Raw genomic sequence first — 20296 nt, 5'->3', positions numbered from 1 at the left:
GTAGAATGACATGTTTAGACTGCAATAAAGGTGATGAAATAGCCTACGCAACACGTGTCTAAAATACAACACAGGTTAAACATAATCGATGGATTATTCGTTGTCTCAGTTGTGTGATCTGCGCTGCAGATTTCACATCTGGGTAACTTGGCTGGCGCTGAATGGACCTAATTAGCCTGCGTTGGCGTAGCGGGATCTCATTTAATGTCCAGTGAACTGGCATGACACATTGTACTGTACATGTCTAACATGGTTTTGTAAAAGACACAGGAAAACATTAGCCTATGTTAATGTTTTTTGTTTTTTATTTCTATCAACTGCTGTTTCCTGGGCGCGTGTCTCCCCCTAGCGTCCAATACGAGAAAGGAACAGAAGGCAAGCACTACAAGAGAACACGGTATGATATATAACGCATTATTAATGTAGCATTTCCTCGAGCCAAAAGCACACACATACAGAGTATAGCAGCGTCTATCGGGGCAGAAGCCCACCACACCGCCAGTAAAAGGAACCCCTCATTTAGCACATCTGATCTGTATACCAGAACATCTAGGCCTCAGTAGAGCATCGTTGACCCAGCAAAACACCGTTAAAGATGCAACAGATGTCTGACAACTGTACACACTCCTGTCACTGAAGGACGTCTCTGCTGCAGACCTCCTGCAGAGAACTGACGATTCACATGACAAATTAGTAGAGCTTCTCTCTCTCTCTCTCTATCTCATTGTTATTCTCTGTCACTCGCTCTTTCTCTCATGTTCTAGTAATATAATCAGTCAGTCAATCAGTCAGTCAGCCAATCAGCCAATCAGCCAGTCAGTCAGCCAGTTAGTCAGTCAGCCAGTCAGCCAGTCAGCCAGTCAGTCAATCAGCCAGTCAGTCAGTCAGTCAGTCAGTCAGTCAGTCAGTCAGCCAGCCAGTCAATCAGTCAATCAGTCAGTCAGCCAGCCAGTCAGTCAGTCAGTCAGTCAGTCAGCCAGCCAGTCAATCAGTCAATCAGTCAGTCAGCCAGTCAGTCAGTCAGTCAGTCAGTCAGTCAGTCAGTCAGTCAGTCAGTCAGCCAGCCAGTCAATCAGTCAATCAGTCAGTCAGTCAATCAGTCAGTCAGTCAGTCAGTCAGACCCAGCAGAGCAGAGCTGCTGTGAAGAAGCACAGCTGCTTACTGTGGAGAACATTAGCAGCACCATGCAAGGCAGTGAAGGAGAGCCCAGCTCAGTGAAAGATGAATAAACATGTCCATCACTCAGGTCGATGGACTAGCATCTGGGAAAGAGAAGAGAGGAGGAGAGGATGAGAGGAAGAGGAGAGACAGATAGGATGAGAGGAAGAAGAGGAGAGACAGATAGGATGAGAGGAAGAAGAGGAGTGACAGACAGGATGAGAGGTAGAGGAGGAAACGGAGAAGGAGAGAGTTCAGACTCACGGTGAAGCCGATGCCGACGGTAGCAGAGAAGGATCCCGGGATGAACTTCCCCTGGTCATACTGGACCAGAAGAGAGGTCTTCCCCACTCCGCTGTCCCCAAGCAAGATGGTCTGGGGGAGGGAGAGAGGGAGGGAGGGAGGGAGGGAGGGAGAGAGAGAGAGGGAGGGAGGAGAAGGAGAGTGAGAGAGGGAGATAAAGGAGTTAGAGAGAGATGTTGATGCTGGTTTTATCTAAATGAACGTCCTCTGCTCTTCACCACACCACTGTCCCCTACCAGGAGGGTCTGGGGGAGGAGAGGGGGCAGGGGGGATGGAGGAGAGGGAGGGGTGGAGGAGGAGGAAGAGAATATGGAGAAAAGAGGGATAGGGGAAGGATGATATGGGGAGAAACTTAATAAAAGTAAAAGTAAATGATTACTTTCTCTACATTTTAATTAGATTACTGATTACTATTTCTGAAAAGTAATCGGATTACTAATTACTTATTTTCTAAAACCAGATCATTCCTTACCTTAATCATATAAGTGCTGATCTGGGATCAGTTTTGCATCTTAGATCATAATAGACACAAGAAAATCTGATCCTAGACCAGCACTCTTGGCACATCAACCCTGATGACATACACAGTCAGTTAAGCCACAACTGCAGAGACCAAATGCGCATATCAACCAAATGAAAGGGAGCAGGCACGCGCACAGTAAATAACTCAAAGTAAGTAAAAAGTAGCATTTTTATTAGGTCAGTAACTGTAATCTGATTTCTGAAAAGTAAAATGTAATCCCTTACAGTCCAAGTTAATGGAAAATGCAATCTGATTACAGTAATATGTTACTTTATAATCAGTTACTCCCAACACTAATTAGAACTTGTAATAATATAACATCTGAAAAAAAGGTTCTCTATACTGTAGAACCATTTTCAGGTTAGAAAGAACCATTTAGGATTCCAAACAGCACCTTACAGAGTGGGCGGTAGGACACCAGAGGTACAGTAGCCTACTGGTTAGAACATGTGACTAGCTGGGGCCTGACCAGGCCACTGGACAATCATTGCCTACCGTTGTGACCTCGAACAAGGTCAAAATAAACATGTCTGCTAAATAACCAAGATGTAAATTGAATAGGGTTCTATCCGGGACCCTAGGGTTCTACGTGGAACCCTAACCCTTCTACATGGGTTCTTCTGTTGTTACTCATGGTTCTATATAGACCTTTTTCTCTGGAGAGCAGTGAGTGAGGGAGTCTGTGGAGAGCAGCCAGCTGTATCGTGACAATCCCTGTCTTGTCAGATCGTATTAAACACTGCTGTAGCAGATCTCTCTCTGCCACTGAGACAGCATTGACTGATCCCTCCTCAACTACTCAACTGCAAAACCTCTTCCACAATAATACACAAACTTTCCTTCTACTCTCTCTCTCTCTCCTCCATCTCTCGCTCTCTTACCCTAATCCATCTCTCTCTCTCTCTCTCTCTCTCTCTCTCTCTCTCTCTCTCTCTCTCTCTCTCTCTCTCTCTCTCTCACACACACACACACACGTGAATGAAGGCTATATAAGCAAACACTATTTCTCCTTCGCTAACAGACATTCTTTCTCTCATACACACACACACAGGGACAGGCCTCGGGTCGGGGGTCATGTGTCATGTTGATATGGATCAGCTGGTGCGACAGCAGCGTGTCGCTCGTGGGTGTCTTTCGGCCTTGTTGCCATGGTTATCTGGTCGGCGGCAGGTTGGCGGCACGTTAGTCCCAGAGATCCTTGACAACGACCATCGCTCCCTTTCCTTTCCTTCTCCTCTCTTCTCCTTTCCTTCTCCTCTCTTCTTCTCCTCTCCTCTCCTTTCCTTCTCCTCTCCTCTCCTCCTCCTCTCTTCTCCTCCTCTCCTTTCCTTTCTGTCTTATTTGTTTGTATTTATCACAGACCAGCAGACCTCCACTCTGACTCCCACAGACTCTCGTCTGCTGTCTCAGAGTGGGAGAGAGACTCACACACACACATGCACACACACACACACAAGTACGCACGCACACACGTGCGCGCGCACACACACACACACACACACACACATAACTCAGATTTAATATCTATGCAAGATCCCCTTTCATTTCTACCCTCACACACAAATGTTTGTTTCCCCTGATGTAGTGGAGGTACTGGCTGTGGTTCTGTAGTAGAGGTTCTGGCTGTGGTTCTGTAGTGGAGGAGGGTACTGGCTGTGGTTCTGTAGTAGAGGAGGGTACCGGCTGTGGTTCTGTAGTAGAGGTTCTGGCTGTGGTTCTGTAGTGGAGGAGGGTACCGGCTGTGGTTCTGTGGTGGAGGAGCTTCACAGTGAAGATAAAAAATACTAATCCCACAACCAAAATACAGATATAAAAAATACAAATACACATATAAAATACAGGTAGCTCCTACTACAACATAAAAAACACAACAGAGAAAAAAATCAGTAGTTGAGCTACAGATGACCAAATGCCTGCCTGAAAAGGTCGGTCTTCAACTGACTCTTAAAAGAGTTCTCAGATGTCAAGGCTCTTAAGTCCTGGGGGAGCACATTCCAGAGCCTAGGGGCCACCGCCACAAAAGCTCGGTCATCCTTAGTCTTTAGCTTTGTCTGAGGCACCACCAGGAGCCCCTGGTTGGACGACATCAGGGACCGGCTGGACGAGTATAGGTGGATGAGGTCGCAGATGTAGGCAGGGGCTTGACCATGGAGGGCTCCGTAGGTGAACACTAGGACCTTGAACCGAATCCAGAGCTGCACTGGGAGCCAATGTTGGGAGGCAAGGATGGGGGTGATGTGGCATGACTTCTTTGACCCGGTGAGCATCTGGCAGCAGCATTTTGGACCAGTTGCAACTGGTCCACAGATGATTTGTTAAGACAGGTGAACAGTGAGTGACAGACATTTCCGGCTCAGCATGAGACACAATGGACCCGAGTTTTGCAATGTTTCTGAGGTGGAAAAAGCAGGTGCGGGTCAGAGACTTTACATGTATGTCCTGAGTCTAGTTTAGCACAGGATAGTCTAAATGCTGCCTAATAAACCTATATAAACATGATGACTCTACTGGACTATAGAATCACTGCCAAACTCCTGACATGCTGCTGAGGAAATAGTTACTTGTTATATATTCAAATGTTTGGTGACATTTATGTTACTCACTATTGAGATGGAAGTGTTTGACTGTTGTTGTTAAAGTGATCTGTTAGTGGTTTTCTCTCCCCTACTTTTACATCTTAAGTGGTTGTTATTTACCTAAACAGTAAAATAAACACAAGAAAATTAAATGCATGGATCATTATTTATACTGCATGGACATTTGTGATATTTGTTAATTAATTAGCTCTTTTCCCCCTTCACCCCCCCCCCCCCCCTCCTCTTCTCCATCCTTCTCCTCCCTCTATACTTCTCTCCCTCCCTCACTCCCTCCCTCCTCATCTCATCAGGGTTCTTTACAGCAGCCAATTTGTGTATTTTCCGGGATATCATGCATTTCACATACTTTCTCAAAACATTCTGTAGGCATATAGAAGCTGCGTGTTCTAATGGATGTTGCGGGATAGCCAAGCACATATTAGAACATCTGTGCCAAGTCCCGGCATATCCAAGGCCCCGTGCGTCATGGCCTACTATAATCCAGCTATATGTGCCTGTATCGAGGTCTTGTATCATGGGTCCATGGATGGGTTTCATGTGATTCGATAATTATAGCTACAAACATGATGATTCGGCAAATCAATAATCTAACTTGCTGCCGTATTACTCGGTTCACCACGGATCTTTCAAACGTAAAGTTATTTTCCAGTAATCCAAACTCCATATCCAATTCCTGTTTTGATTTTTGTTTGATCATTGACTCACACGAACAGACTAATTCCGATTCCGATTTCAGAACGATTAAACTGTAACATAGCCTAGGCTATTTGTATTCGTTGGCGTATTCATAAAAACATCTACACACCCGAATATCACAAACAAGAACTTCTGCGTAAGGATTGTTGAAATAAACCCATTCTTAAGTGTCATATTCAAGTCTCGTCATAATATGGGAGCTATAAGCTAACGTGCGGGAATGGATGAAGGACTTAAAACAAATTGATAATAAGGACTGGAACATTTTGACAGAATTAGATTATTGAATAGAGAATATTATTTAAAAAAGAAAAGGGCAGGAGTTCTGGGGAGCCTATACCCACGCCCTAGCGGCATATCTCAATAAAGACTTTTTAACTTTTGGCAGTTGCTTTATTTTGAACGAGAGAATATTATTATACTATTAACGCCAAATCCAGGATACTCGTGAAGGCGCCTGCGTTGTTATGAACCAGACCTGGAGTAATGAAAAAGGTGACGACATACAAAACTAAAACCCTCTAGATTCACTGATACTACCATGGTTAACATAAAAAGGTGACTGTAGCCAAAAGGTGACAAGTTTGCAGGTCCGTTGAACGGAACGCTGCTCGGCTGCTAGAATAAGTCAGCTAATTTAGGCAACAAAACCTTTATTGAGATATGCCGCTGTGCGCGTGGGTGGGCTCCCCAGCTCAGTCTTGTTGTTCCGATCATGGTTTAATTTGCAATAGCTCCTTCATCACACCTGTCTGAAAGTGCCAATCAAGTGATTTACAGTGATTTTAGAAAGTAGTTTTGTCAAAAGAGCCTCGCAAACCGTGACGTCACAGAGCGCCCTTGTGACGTGGGCCAGGAGGGGTATAAAAGCCAGAGAGCGACAGAGGAAGAGCAGCCAGAGAGAGAGAGAGGGGGACGTCTTCCTCTCTTTCCCTGACTCTCTCTCGTGGGCTAGAGAGAGAGAGAGAGGAGAAGGAGGTATCATCTCGACATCTCCTCCCCCCCCTTCTCTGTCTCACTGAGAGAGATTCAGTGAGAGAGTCCTCCTCTCTTTCGCTGAGTCTCTCTCAGTGAGCCAGAGAGGGGGGGAGGGGAGATGTCAAGGTGGTATCTCCTTCTCCTCTCTCTCTCTCTCTGGACCACTGAGAGAGAGTCAGGGAGAGAGAGGGAGATGTCCTCTTCTCTCTCTCTCCTCTTCCCTGGCTCGGAGGAGGAGGCGGTGGTGGTGGCAAATTTAAAAATAAATAAAAAACGATTTTAATCATAAAAACTGATTCTCATTGTGAGCTATAGTGTTATTAAGATATCCATGTTAGCATATAGGAGTACTGTTACTATAGTTACTGTTAGCACTTCAGACTTAGGGGCTGGGCAGCCTCAGCCCTCCACCTCTGACCTCCACCTCTGACCAGACCTCCACCTCTGACCAGACCTCCACCTCTGACCTCCACCTCTGACCAGACCTCCACCTCTGACCTCCACCTCTGACCAGACCTCCACCTCTGACCTCCACCTCTGACCTCCACCTCTGACCTCCACCTCTGACCAGACCTCCACCTCTGACCAGACCTCCACCTCTGACCAGCGCTCCACCTCTGACCAGACCTCCACCTCTGACCTCCACCTCTGACCAGCGCTCCACCTCTGACCAGACCTCCACCTCTGACCAGCCCTCCACCTCTGACCAGACCTCCACCTCTGACCAGACCTCCACCTCTGACCAGACCTCCACCTCCACCTCTGACCAGACCTCCACCTCTGACCTCCACCTCTGACCAGACCTCCACCTCTGACAAGCGCTCCACCTCTGACCAGACCTCCACCTCTGACCAGCGCTCCACCTCTGACCAGACCTCCACCTCTGACCAGCGCTCCACCTCTGACCTCCACCTCTGACCAGCGCTCCACCTCTGACCTCCACCTCTGACCAGACCTCCACCTCTGACCTCCATCTCTGACCAGCGCTCCACCTCTGACCAGACCTCCCCCTCTGACCAGACCTTCACCTCTGACCAGCCCTCCACCTCTGACCAGCCCTCCACCTCTGACCAGACCTCCACCTCTGACCAGATCTCCACCTCTGACCAGACCTCCACCTCTGACCAGACCTCCACCTCTGACCAGACCTCCACCTCTGACCAGACCTCCACCTCCACCTCTGACCAGACCTCCACCTCTGACTAGCCCTCCACCTCTGACCAGACCTCCACCTCTGACCAGACCTCCACCTCTGACCAGACCTCCACCTCTGACCAATTTAAAAATAAATAAAAACCGATTTTAATCATAAAAACTGTTTCTGTTTCTCATTGTGAGCTATAGTGTTATTAAGATATCCATGTTAGCATATAGGAGTACTGTTACTATAGTTACTGTTAGCACTTCAGACTTAGGGGCTGGGCAGCCTCAGCCCTCCACCTCTGACCAGACCTCCACCTCTGACCAGACCTCCACCTCTGACCTCCACCTCTGACCAGCGCTCCACCTCTGACCTCCACCTCTGACCTCCACCTCTGACCTCCACCTCTGACCTCCACCTCTGACCAGCGCTCCACCTCTGACCTCCACCTCTGACCTCCACCTCTGACCTCCACCTCTGACCTCCACTTCTGACCAGCGCTCCACCTCTGACCAGACATCCACCTCTGACCAGACCTCCACCTCTGACCAGCGCTCCACCTCTGACCAGCGCTCCACCTCTGACCAGACCTCCACCTCCACCTCTGACCAGCCCTCTACCTCTGACCAGCGCTCCACCTCTGACCAGACCTCCACCTCTGACCAGACCTCCACCTCTGACCAGACCTCCACCTCTGACCTCCACCTCTGAGCAGCGCTCCACCTCTGACCAGACCTCCACCTCTGACCAGACCTCCACCTCTGACCAGACCTCCACCTCCACCTCTGACCAGACCTCCACCTCTGACCTCCACCTCTGACCAGACCTCCACCTCTGACCAGACCTCCACCTCCACCTCTGACTAGACCTCCACCTCTGACCAGCCCTCCACCTCTGACCAGACCTCCACCTCTGACCAGCGCTCCACCTCTGACCAGCACTCCATCTCTGACCAAATGTTAACGGTACAGTCGAGCTCCTTGAGTGTGATCTTTACTAGCCTGCTTTGTCTTGTCAAACCCAGCCTTACCCCGTTTGTGTCTACCTAAAAAATGCCAATCAAAATAACAGAAAACATCAGCTGTTACCATTATAACAGCTGCTGTTATAATGGTTACCTACAATACATCTGATTAAAATATGTCTATAAACCATAGGATTTATTAAGTGCCTGTGTGGTTACTGTTTTATCCCGTCCAGTTACATGTAATTAATTACATTTTAAGCTCTAGGACTTTACCAGCCTTACGAGATAAGTTAGGCCATCTTTATAGGCCTACTTATAGGAAGGGGACAGGAGAGAGGAACAAGGGAGGAAGAAGGGCGGTCTCCGATCCCCCGCTTTGGTTTCGAAATTGGACTCTTTTTTTCACACACCACCACACCAAGAGATCAGTTCCACAGGAAACACTGTGTTTACGGATTTTGCCACAATTGGCAACAGCACAATAGCGTGTCATTGTTGAGATCCCAAACAAATGCTTCGCACGAGCCTGTCTTGTTGTTGCGGCTAGCTTTTCAAGGAAGGAAGCTGAGCCGGAATCCACAGACGTCACCTACCGCGAGATCGAGGCATTGCGCAAGATCGGAATCAGTTAAACCTGGCCACACCCAGGTTCTGTGCAGAGAGGGTCTGTCTGGACGCTGTTACTGGGAGGTGGAATGGAGTGGTCACACTGTTGACATTGCAGTCTCGTATAAAATCATCAATAGAAAAGACAAAACCTATTTTGGTGGAAATAACAAGTCTTGGATGTTGCGGTGCTCTGGTGACGGTTACAGTTTCTACCATGATAAAGTTGAGACTAAAGTATCAGGCACTCGATCCTCTAAAATAGGAGTGTATCTGGATCACAAGGCAGGTTCTCTGTCCTTCTACAATGTCTCTGACACACTGACCCTCCTCCACAGAGTCCAGACCACATTCACCCAGCCACTCTATCCTGGGTTTCTGCCTTGGAATTGGGGTAGTAGTGCAGAGATTAGTAAACTGTGGTAGAGGAGTGATACCTTATTTCAGTCTATAGAATGAGGCTAGCCTTTCTTTGAGCATCTGAGATAATGTCCAGATGCATAGACTGATTGATTATAACTTTTTTGGGGGGGCTGTTTTTTTAAAGGAGGGCCTGGACCAACGCCTGCTTAAAATAAGATGGGACTGAGCCAGATTCATGTGAGTTATTTATAATAGAGACCAAGCAGGGGCCGACAGAGCTAATAACTAAAAATAATTGTTTAGGAAGGGTGTTGGTAGAATATCTAGGGGGCTTGAGGAAGATTTCATAGAGCTCAATATGTCAGTTAGGTCCGTCAGGAAAATCCTGGAGGAACAACTCAAAGTAGCCTGCCTGGCTGGACCGATGGGGAGGCGAGAGGGGGTAATGCTCACCCTCACTTTAGCTACTTTGTTTACAAAAAAAACTAAAGAAAATGATTACAGTCCTCACTGGAAAAAAACTGATTCAGAGGGGAGAGGAGGGCTGGCAATCGTCTTCATAGTATTGAACAGCACTCTGGGATTTTGTTTGCTTGTGCTGATGAGATTTGCAACATAAGCAGCCCTAGCAGGGTACTGGCTGGAGTGCTCGGTCACACAGATGCAGCTGAGCTCATGTCTGTTCAGATCCAGAGGCCGAGTCGTCTAGACAGAAGAGCTGACTCGAGCGTTTAGTGACCTTTACAGATCGGCCGTCTCATCACCAAACGCTGACCTTCTCAAAAGAACTTCCAAACAGCAAAAACCTTGAATGAAGAATCTGTTAAATACAACAGTGACTATGGTTAAATTATTCATGACTGTGTTTCCTGTGCTGTATAGCAGTGTACAGTGAATTGTTTTTAACAGAAGAGCAGTCATAACCACACAGTCGAGACCGAACGCTTCAGGTCTACTGTCCTGGGTGACTCAGAGACCATGCACAGCGGGGTGTGGTGCAGTGTGGGTGTACAGTAGTTTTTTTGATGTGTGTGTGTGTGAGAGAGACCTGGCCTCACCACAGGACACTGCCAAACCGAGCTCCATTACTATTTCATATCAGCCTCATATAAGTTTGATATGTGTGTGTGCATACTTTGTGGAAAGACGCAACAAGGGGTGGGTTGTCTGTGGGCGTGTGGTTGGGGTGGGGGGGGGGTGGAGGATAGGGAGAGGTAAGAGGAGTGAGGATGGGGGAGGAAGAGGAGTGATGTTTGGAGGAAGAGGAGGGCGGGTAAGAGGAGGAAGAAGGGCGAGGGTTGTTTAGTTGGTTGAAGCCGGGGATGCCGTTTCCATGACGACCTAAGAAGTCATGCCCCCAAACTTTGAACGGCATGAGTACCGACTCCTCCCTCCTGTTTTGGTTCATGTCACAACGCTGGGTCTCACTTCACAGTCAGAGCTTTATCTCTGAACCGTCCTGGTAAACTATGACTCCCTCATCTCATCTTTCATTTATGTCATGTCCTGTTCCTCTCATCTGCCTCCAAACACCCACACACTTCCTGTGATGAAAAACAAAACTCCAACAACAACCCCCGAAAAATCATTAAGAATGGACGCAGGTTTCCGAGGAATAACTGTAAATAGAACCGTGTGTTCGGTGAAGGTTCTAGAACACTTCCTGGCCGGTAGGAACTAAGCAGGCTCCGGAAGTAGGCAGTGATCCTTCTCAACTGACCCCCTTATGCAAATATTTGGTGTTACATGAATATGAAGAGGAGTGATGATGACTCTGTGTGTGTGTGTCAGTCAGTGATTGTGAGAAAAAGAGATATTACCACCTGCCACCCCGGTGGAACAGATAATAATTTAAGGCATATGGACTTGTATGAAAGACGGCTGGGTGTTAGGGTAGGCCATCAGTCTAATTCAAGAGTGGCCGCGTTTGTCAGGGTTAGATGCAGTGTTATGGGAAAGTAAAGAATTAAGGAAGTCTCTCTCAAATAACCTACACACAAGCACTCTTCTAAATTCCAGAGTTGGAATTAGAACTTCCAAATTCGACGTTGATGTGAATTTATTATTTCCTAGTTAAGGAAAAAGAACTCACCTTGTGCATGAGGTCCTCGTTGTAGGGGAAAGTGGTGGCGGTGGCCGAGGAGGGGGTCAGTACGTCCTCCGTGTCCGTGTCCACCGCCGATGACCCGCCGTAAGCGCTGTCTGCGTACGCCGCCTCGCACGGCTCCATCTCGCTAATAAACTCCATTCCGCCTCTCTCGGTCTCAAACCCCCTTTTAGCGCTGAGGAGTTGGAGAGCGACTTTCTTGTGAGTGAGTCAGTCAGTGAGTCAGACTACCGAATGGGCTAGTCTGCGTCGCAACTTTCTACTTCTCCGGGTCTCCCTCTCTCCTGTCTGTTCTCGCGTAACTGTCCTCTCCACTCTCTCGTCCAACGCCCCCTCTCCGTCCAGCTTGAATGTCCTCTTCAGACAAGCATTACAGCTACCTTCGGGTTCCAGGGTTGAATTACATTTTAAAGCAGAGCGCCCCTGTTGAAAACGACACGATACGTAGGCGTGCAGTAGCCTATCGTTTGTCAAGTTTGTCTACCGTCACTGACTCACTGTAGGCTGCGTGTTCAGCACCCTGGAGAGCTCCTCAGTTGAGCTGCATCTCCCTGGTCCCGGCTCAGTCTCCTCTCAATAATTCATAACAAATGTATTATGAATTGTACTGTTATGTATTGTCTTTTTGTGAGTATGAATGGTATGGATGTATTTATTCATGCATATTAAATAATGATCAGATGTATGGGGAGTCCATGGAGAGTAGCTACTGTTGAAATACAGTAGTTAACGGGGAACTAAATTAACATACCTTACCACGTAAAACTTACTAATCCGCCTCCTATAGTCGTGTCTCATAGCAGCCGCCTGGAGAGCTCTAAACTGTGCTGATCGTGACTGAAGCTGCACTTTCGTCGTGTGTCATTCTCTGGCCCGTCTGCCGCAAGAGGACTAGGCTATGGAATAGCCATTCAGCTTTGGATGTGCAAAGACAATCTAATGTCATGGTTTGACATTGATCAAAATGGGCTGTATAGACCCATTTCTAACAATACAAGAACCATCTTAGAAAAAGCTTCTGGATGGGACCCATAGCCTTGTGAGGTGCTGTTGGGAAGCCTAAACGGTCCTTTCTGATGTGAAAAGGGTTCGATATGGAGTCTCCTTCAGGGGCTTGATCCGTCATTGTAAATTATTCTAAATATAGCCCTTTTTTTTTTTTTGCGTAACAGACAATGACTCATATTACTGTGAATGATGGTAAATCTATTTTCATGTGTGAAGCAGTTTGGAGGTGAAGGTTTTATCTTCAACGTGTTAACATGTAACCTTATTCACCCACTGACGAACATCACCTCAAACTGTAACCACCTTTCATATACTACTAGGAATGCAGCGCCCCCGCGCCCCCACACCCACACGTTTAAACCTAGAACATGAAATAGGAGACAGTAAAACAGCACAGGAGTGATCACCCAACAGTCTGTTGTTTGTTTATTGTGCCACTAGTTAACCTGTTTCTGTCAAGTCAGCTGTACCAGGGGGCCTCTGTGATTGGCTAGAGCTCTCCACCACCCCTACACTGGTGCTCAGAGAGAGCGAGAGGGAGAGAGAAGAGAGAGAACAAGGGAGACTGTATTTCATGATGAGTCATCCCGTGCCTACGTAAGGAGATATCAGAGAACAGAGAATCAATAGAACGGAACACCCAATCACAAACATTCTATTTTGGAACACCAAAGGCGGCCCCGCCAGAAGGTGCAAACACAAACATTCTTTTCCATTCCATTTTCATCAAAATCATGGTTCGTGTCCACTCGACTCTAACCCCCGCCGATGTGAACGGACACGCGGGTTTTATTCTCTGGGTTCTATTCCCAGAAAGCGAGGACGGAAGCCTCACACATCCTGGTTGTTAGCAGACTGTGAAGGTGGGGGTTCTGAAGATGTCGAGAAAAAAAACAACAATAACAGAAGCAGTGGCTCTCAAAAATGCTTTTTTTTCTTCTATTCTCCACGAACATACAAAAATATCACTATTCCTTTAAGCCTGACTGTGCCGACTGCTCCTACCTCTTCAGACCTGCGACTGTGAGGAAGGCAAGGTCACGCAGATAGCAGGAGACTAATATAACATTCCAGAACAACGGTTACCTTTAGGACGTAAAACCATCTTAAAACAACACAAGTAGGGAGGGGTTGTCATAACGGTCTAAAAGGCAATAACGGCACATCTCGTGAAACTATCAGCAGACCTAGGTCAACTACATTGAAGAAATGACTTGACAGGAACATAAAGTAATCGAGGTGCATTTGATTCGACTCTTGTAAATAGTAACTGACCCAGGTGTGGCTATCTGAAGCTATTTCATCATGTCACCACATCAGTAATAAAAGGCAGCGTGAAATTCCCGACCGGGCAGGTGAAATGTTTTATATGACCACTATAGAGCAGACGAAGGGACTTTTAGTTCAAATATCATGTAATGAGACATGCTAACAGAATCTCAGACAGGCTGGCCCAGGGGGGGGGGGGGGGGCTAGCCCGGTCACTGCCCACCCAGGATTCCATGCTGCCCATCCAACTGTATCCCAAGTCATATAAAATTGCACATTTGCAGTAAATCTGCTTCTATCATAAAAGGTGAGCTGGCCTAACCTAACCTGCCAGACGGTTGGATCTGGGAAAGCGTCCTAGGAAAACGTCTGGAAACGGACAGGCACAAAAAAAAACCTAGCAGGTGATTGGATGAGCCATCTGTCTATCACCGTCTATCACAGGCTGTAGTCATGTGCTAAAACTCCCAGTAGTTCCTAACAGGACACCGATTGCCTGCCTGCCCCCCCCCCCCCAGGGCCTGGCCCAGACCGATCCATGTAGAGAAACAGAATGTGAGATCGCGAGATCAGGATGGTCTCACCAGGCTAGAAGAGCCCGCTCAGAACCAGGCGATGACCCTCGACCCAAGCCAGGAGACGGTAGACGTGAACAGCGTAGAAGCTACTGCAGGAAGACCGGTAGGGAGGCGGGATAAAGTGATATGAGCAGAAGAGGAACAGGCCGGGACCTGGTCCCAAGACCTGCACTCATACTGGGAAACACTGACAATACATCAATGTGGAACCTACGTCTAGTTAGCGATCCCGTTCTCTCTGCTAGTCTTGCAGTGACGGCGACCTCCCGAGACATCTAAACATATCCGCCAGTTCCACAAACAAACAAACAAACAAACAAAAATGCACATTTAAAATATGATATGTCACAGTAAACGGAGAACTCACGAGAGAATGAGCATGTCTCTCTCTCTCAGCTCAGTGAGCTCAATAACAAACACCCCTGCCAGACAGAGACTTCCACCGCCTTCCCCTCCTCCTGATTGGACAACCCGCTGACCCTTCACCCCTGTGTAACCTTACAGTAACCTACAGTAAAGTGCACTTCATCCTGTTAAGAATGCTTCAAAATAAGCACGGGAGTAGAGTTCAGAGGAGCTCACTCCTCCTCCTCCTCTTCCTCTGAAGACGATGATCGGACAGCGTCCGTCCGTCCGTCCGTCCACTGCTGTATGTCTTCGGCTGTGACCGGCGGATCAGAGGGCGGAGTCAAACTAGACTAAGCTAAGAGTTCAAACGTGTGCTGAATGGGGCTTCCTCATCTCGGAACCCGACGGGACCGGCCCTGTGCCGTGGGCACGCCGACGGTTAACGGGACGTAGATATGAATCCCACGACGTGACGGCGAACGGCGTGTTCGAAAAAAACGCGGAGAGGGACAACGTCCTGGCTGGTCTTTCTCGCTGCGCTCCGTTTTTGTGCAAATTTCCAGCCTTCTCTCACACACACACACTTCGTCCTGCTGTGTGTGTGTGTGTGTGTGTGTGGCAAGCGTGTCTGGCTCTTCAGCAGTTGGAGAAGAGGTCCATCCATGTGCCTCCTATAGGTTTGAGACCACCTCTGTTGGTCGCACACGCGCACACACTCTCACTCACACACACACACACACACACACACACACACACACACACACACACACACACACACACACACACAGACACACACACACACACACACACACACACACACACACACAGTCTCTGTCCTCGTGTGCGTATGTAGCTTGTCATTAGGGGCCCCCGAAAACACACTCTTCCCCTCCTCCTCCAACCCGCCTCAGAATGTGTGCGCGTTTAATCCACCCCCTCTCTCTCTCTGAGCCCGGGGGGGCTACCTGATGCGCCCGTCCGGTTTGACGGGTCCCATTTCGGACTTGGGGTCCGGGGAGAGAGAGCTCCACGAGGCCCTGGCGCAGTCTCCCAGGCCCGGGCAGCGGGACGAGGCCCGTGCGGCGCACAGGTCCCCCGCCACCCAGAAGGCCCCCAGGGAGGAGTCCACCCAGGCCTCCAGGGGCCCTCCCACCAGCAGGGCCCTGCGCTGGGCCTCCTGGAGCGCTGGCTCCTGGGGGGGGAGGCGGAGGGCGGAGCCCAGCTGCTGGAAGCCCTGGTCCAGGTACAGGTTGCCGGGGGGGCCCTGGTGGAGCCAGCTGTCCTCGTCTGGAGGGAGGGAGGGAGGGAAGAAGAGAGGGAGGGAGGGAGGGAGAGAGGGAGATGAAGGGAGAAGGGGAGAGAGGGAGGGAGATTATTAGGATTTACAACATGAGCGAATTCACATTTGAATACATTTGAATGCCCCAGCCTTCTCTGCCAGCCAAGGCTCCATGTCTCTCCCCCAGCTCTACGTCCCTCCCTCAGCCCTACGTCTCTCCCCCAGCAGCACGTCTCTCCCCCGGCCCTACGTCTCTCCCCCGGCTCCACGTTTCTCCCCCAGCCCCACGTCTCTCCCCTAGCCCCCTACGTCTCTCCCCCAGCCCCCTACGTCTCTCCCCTAGCCCCCACGTCTCTCCCCTAGCCCCCTACGTCTCTCCCCCAGCCCCACGTCTCTCCCCCAGCCCCACGTCTCTCCCCCAGCCCCACGTCTCTCCCCCAGCCCCGTCTCTCCCCCAGCCCCCTACGTCTCTCCCCCAGCCCCACGTCTCTCCCCTAGCCCCCTACGTCTCTCCCCCAGCCCCACGTCTCTCCCCTAGCCCCCTACGTCTCTCCCCTAGCCCCCTACGTCTCTCCCCCAGCCCCACGTCTCTCCCCCAGCCCCACGTCTCTCCCCCAGCCCCACGTCTCTCCCCCAGCCCCACGTCTCTCCCCCAGCCCCGTCTCTCCCCCAGCCCCCTACGTCTCTCCCCCAGCCCCCACGTCTCTCCCCCAGCCCCACGTCTCTCCCCTAGCCCCCTACGTCTCTCCCCCAGCCCCCCACGTCTCTCCCCCAGCCCCAGGCCCCCCACCTTTGCGTAGCGGCTCCCGTCCCTTGAAGGCCAGAGGCATGACCAGGAAGCGGGCCTCGGCCACCGTCTCCCACTGGCGCAGCACGCGCACGCTCCACCCCCCGGGCCGTAGGGGGCGCTGCAGCGGCGGCTTGTACTGCGTGTACTCAGCGTCCACGTCCACGCTGATGTCGTAGGACGCCGCCACTGTCTGCGCCGGGTCGATCCACACGATGGTGGCCGTGAGGTTGGGGCCGCGCACCCACTTCTGAACCGCCACAGGCTCGTCCAGCGGTCCGATCACGCCGCCGAAGTTCCGGAAGATTCTCTCCTTAGGGTCCCACTCTGTGCCGATCTGTGTGTGTGTGTGGGGGGGGGGGGGTCGTGTTTGGATCGGATCGGGTTCGGAGGGGATCGGAGGAGTGGATCAGTACACACATATTAAGGTCTGAACGGCCATTGTTTAACGACGCCGTCACTAAGTACTCCAACCTCCGTTTGAACAAGCAGAACCGTGAGAAACACTACAACCACAGCGTTCCTTTTATCATGTGTGGTTCTCCAACGGTGGTTCCTGAACAAATCTAAACAGAACCAGGCAGGAATCAGGGTTCACTCTACGTGGTTCTCTTTGTTTGGTTCTCTCTTAACGGTTCTCTTTGTACAGTTCTCTATGTGTGGTTCTCTCTTAAAGGGTTCTCTTTATGTGGTTCTCTCTGTATGGTTCTCTCTTAGCTCTTTTCCACCAAAGTAACTCTGCTTCGTGAACCAGTTCGGTTCTAATTCTTGGAACCTTGGTTCTATCTAGGGAACGGGCCTGCGTTTCGACCAGTTTTGAGCGGAACCGTTGTACGTCAGCAGCCTGGAGATATACAGTAGGCATGTTTAAAGTTGTTTAGGTGGTGCGTCACAAAAGTGGCTTGCGTAGTCTACTTCATTATAATTATAGTAGGTCACTATTCTGAAGTTAGTTTGATGGCTGGCGATTTAGATAGTTGGCACTTAGCATAGAGAGAATGAGATCATTCACACTTGGGAGCCTTTAAATTTACACACTCTTACCGATTACCACTCTTATCATGGAGTAAAGCACAGTTGTATACAGCAAATCTATAGACCACACCCATGATATCGTCACAGTTTGCGCTGAAAAACCTACTCTTTTTTGGTGCCGGTTCGGAACCAACTTTTAGGTTCCTAAGCTTATTTATTGTTGGTCAAAATGCTCAGAACGGTTCAAAATTAGGTTCGTGAACTACAGTAGTACCAAGCTGGTTCCCTCTTGGTGGAAAAGGGCTGTGTGTGGTTCTCTATGTGTGGTTCTCTCTGTGCGGTTCTCTCTGTGCGGTTCTCTCTGTGCGGTTCTCTCTGTGCGGTCTGTGTAGTTCTCACCTCCAGGTTCTTCAGACGTTCAAACTCTCTGAGGTTGTTCTCCAGCTGCATGGTGGCCTGGGGCACCGCCCACACCTCCACCACCTCCCTGACCCTCGACCCCGCCTCCCCGGCCCCCGACCCCGCCGGCACCACCTCCTGGCGCACCAGGTAGCCCTGGAAACGGTCGTCGTAGAAATACAGGTGCACCGACACCGGGTAGCCAATGGGCTCGTACCTACGCAAAGGAAGGAGGATAAATGGTAAACAGACTGCACTTGCCTCTCGTTCACCCATTCACACACACATTCACCCATTCACACACACATTCACACACCAATGGCGGTCAGTGGTTCAGTGCCTTGCTCATGTGGACAGGAGGAGCCGGGAATCGAACCGCTGGCCCTGCGGTCGGACGACCCGCGCTACTTCCTGAGCCAGAGCCCCTCCCAGAAGGAAATGGGGAGGGTTAGGGAGACTAATCTCTCTCCAGACTCAAATATTACAGTATGTTGAATCGCTGCGCTCCGCATACTACATAATAGAGTCTGTTCCACTTCGCCGCCCAAGCTGGTGTTCTGAGGGTGTACCGACGGTTCGAAATTGAAAGAGTGACAGGTCGTAGCAGCAAATGAGAGACGCTAGCCCAGGTTAGATGGGCGGGGCATATCTCTGGGTGGGAACGCCTGATCGCGGAAGTAGTTGCTGATTGGTGTCGCCGGGGGTTCCTGCGAAACTAATGAATTGCCAGGATTTGAGCGCCAGATTTTTGTGTTAAGTGTCCCAGACCCATAGAGAGATCTGCAGCGTGCAGTAACGTAGTTAGCGTAGCTTACGTAGTGTATCAGCGAAAGAACTCTCATGGGTCTGGCGTTGAGACGAGGGAGAGATTAAAAATACAGCCAAAAATGGCCACATCCTGCAATCAACTGAATGACCGCCTTGTGTGTAGTAGTGGAGTGTGACTAGAGCTTTCATTACATTAGTCATTTAGCAAACACTTTTATCCAAAGCAACTTACATTGCTTGTATATTGCGAGTAGTAGTACACTGACTACCTACGTTTAATGCAATTTAACGTAGGTAGTCAGTGTACTACTACTCGCCAGAACTCACAAGTGCATCTTCTTTCTAAACAAGTGCAAGAGTAGCAAAGTATGAATACATACTGTATTCACATATTTAAAAGTTGAATTCTAAGATGGTCTTAAGACTAGGGGTGCTCCAAAGAATCGATTCTTGAAAGGATCGCGATTCTTAATGCCACGATTCCTGAATCGATTCCCAACTCCCAAGAATCGATTCTTCTTCTTTTTTTCCTCTCTCTGTCCTGAGCACTTTGACTTGAGAAATATTTGAATGTTTTATTTAAGTTCAGCAAACTAACTGTGAATTGACAAATACTTGAAGTTGAAGAGAAATTCTTTCTTTGTTTAATTAAAGTTCAGCATTCACTGACTGACTGACTGAATTGAGAAATACTGGAAGTTTAAAGTTCATGACTGTTATACTTGAGAGGCTGAATGTCAAGTTCAGCATGTCATTAATAAATCTGACTTTTTTTTGTCTTAGACTTGCCTTCGTGTGCTATTGCAATATAAAAGTACATAATATTATACCCTTTATTCTGCTATATTCCACTTTCTTAGCACACATCGGACTGGAGTAGATCCTAAAATCCGTCTTTGTAGAAAATCCATTGACAATTAAGAATCGATTCTAGATTCTGGAATCGAGAATCGTTGGAATCGAGAATCGATTCTGGAATCGGATCGTGACCCCAGGAATCGGAATCGGATCGTGGCTTAGTGGAATCGGAGCACCCTTACTTAAGACCATCCAAGAACAACAGCGGAACATTCCAGCGCCGGCCCCCCGGTCCTGACCTGCAGCCCCCCGCCTTGCTGTGGGTGGTCTCCAGACTCCGCAGCCCCAGGCGGAAGAAGGCGGAGTAGGTGGTGAGCGCCACGTCGCTCAGTGTCCCCACGCCGTCGGCGCGCTCGAACAGGCTCTCCCAGTAGGCCTTGAGGGCGGCCGTGCCGGGCGCGTAGTGGCCGTACAGGTGCGTGTCCAGGACGTCCATGGCCTCCTGGCTCACCGTCGACTCGAACTTCCTGGCGAAGAAGGTGGGTCGGGTCAGCTGCTGCAGGGGGGGGAGGGGGGTGGGAGGGCAGAGAGGAGAGCAGGGTCGTCAGGGTCATCATACCAGGTGATACCAGGGCTAAGTGTTCAAG

At 49.5% G+C, this 20296-nt stretch overlaps 2 protein-coding genes across 2 annotated transcripts in view; both read right to left on the bottom strand.

Annotated features, from left to right (window-relative positions):
* The window catches only part of LOC311317383 (ras-related protein Rab-37), a gene marked incomplete at both ends in the record, with an annotated part of 32607 nt that extends 21044 nt beyond the window's left edge, over positions 1 to 11563 (bottom strand). Inside the window, 2 exons of the mRNA XM_084448466.1 lie at positions 1424 to 1534; positions 11426 to 11563. Of these exons, the coding sequence (XP_084304592.1) occupies positions 1424 to 1534; positions 11426 to 11563 (249 nt within the window). The remainder of the gene's footprint in view (positions 1 to 1423; positions 1535 to 11425) is intronic.
* A 1336-nt stretch (positions 11564 to 12899) lies between these two features.
* The window catches only part of xylt2 (xylosyltransferase II), a 20603-nt gene continuing 13206 nt past the window's right edge, over positions 12900 to 20296 (bottom strand). Inside the window, exons 8-11 of the mRNA XM_084448987.1 lie at positions 19949 to 20205; positions 18084 to 18300; positions 16713 to 17046; positions 12900 to 15930 (exon numbers count right to left, since the gene is read on the bottom strand). Of these exons, the coding sequence (XP_084305113.1) occupies positions 15605 to 15930; positions 16713 to 17046; positions 18084 to 18300; positions 19949 to 20205 (1134 nt within the window). The 3' untranslated portion in view covers positions 12900 to 15604. The remainder of the gene's footprint in view (positions 15931 to 16712; positions 17047 to 18083; positions 18301 to 19948; positions 20206 to 20296) is intronic.

This window comes from Borostomias antarcticus (assembly GCF_949987555.1).
Source record: "Borostomias antarcticus genome assembly, chromosome: 14".
In the NCBI taxonomy this organism is placed as follows: Eukaryota; Metazoa; Chordata; class Actinopteri; order Stomiiformes; family Stomiidae; genus Borostomias; species Borostomias antarcticus.
This window is presented reverse-complemented; position numbering and strand designations above follow the sequence as displayed.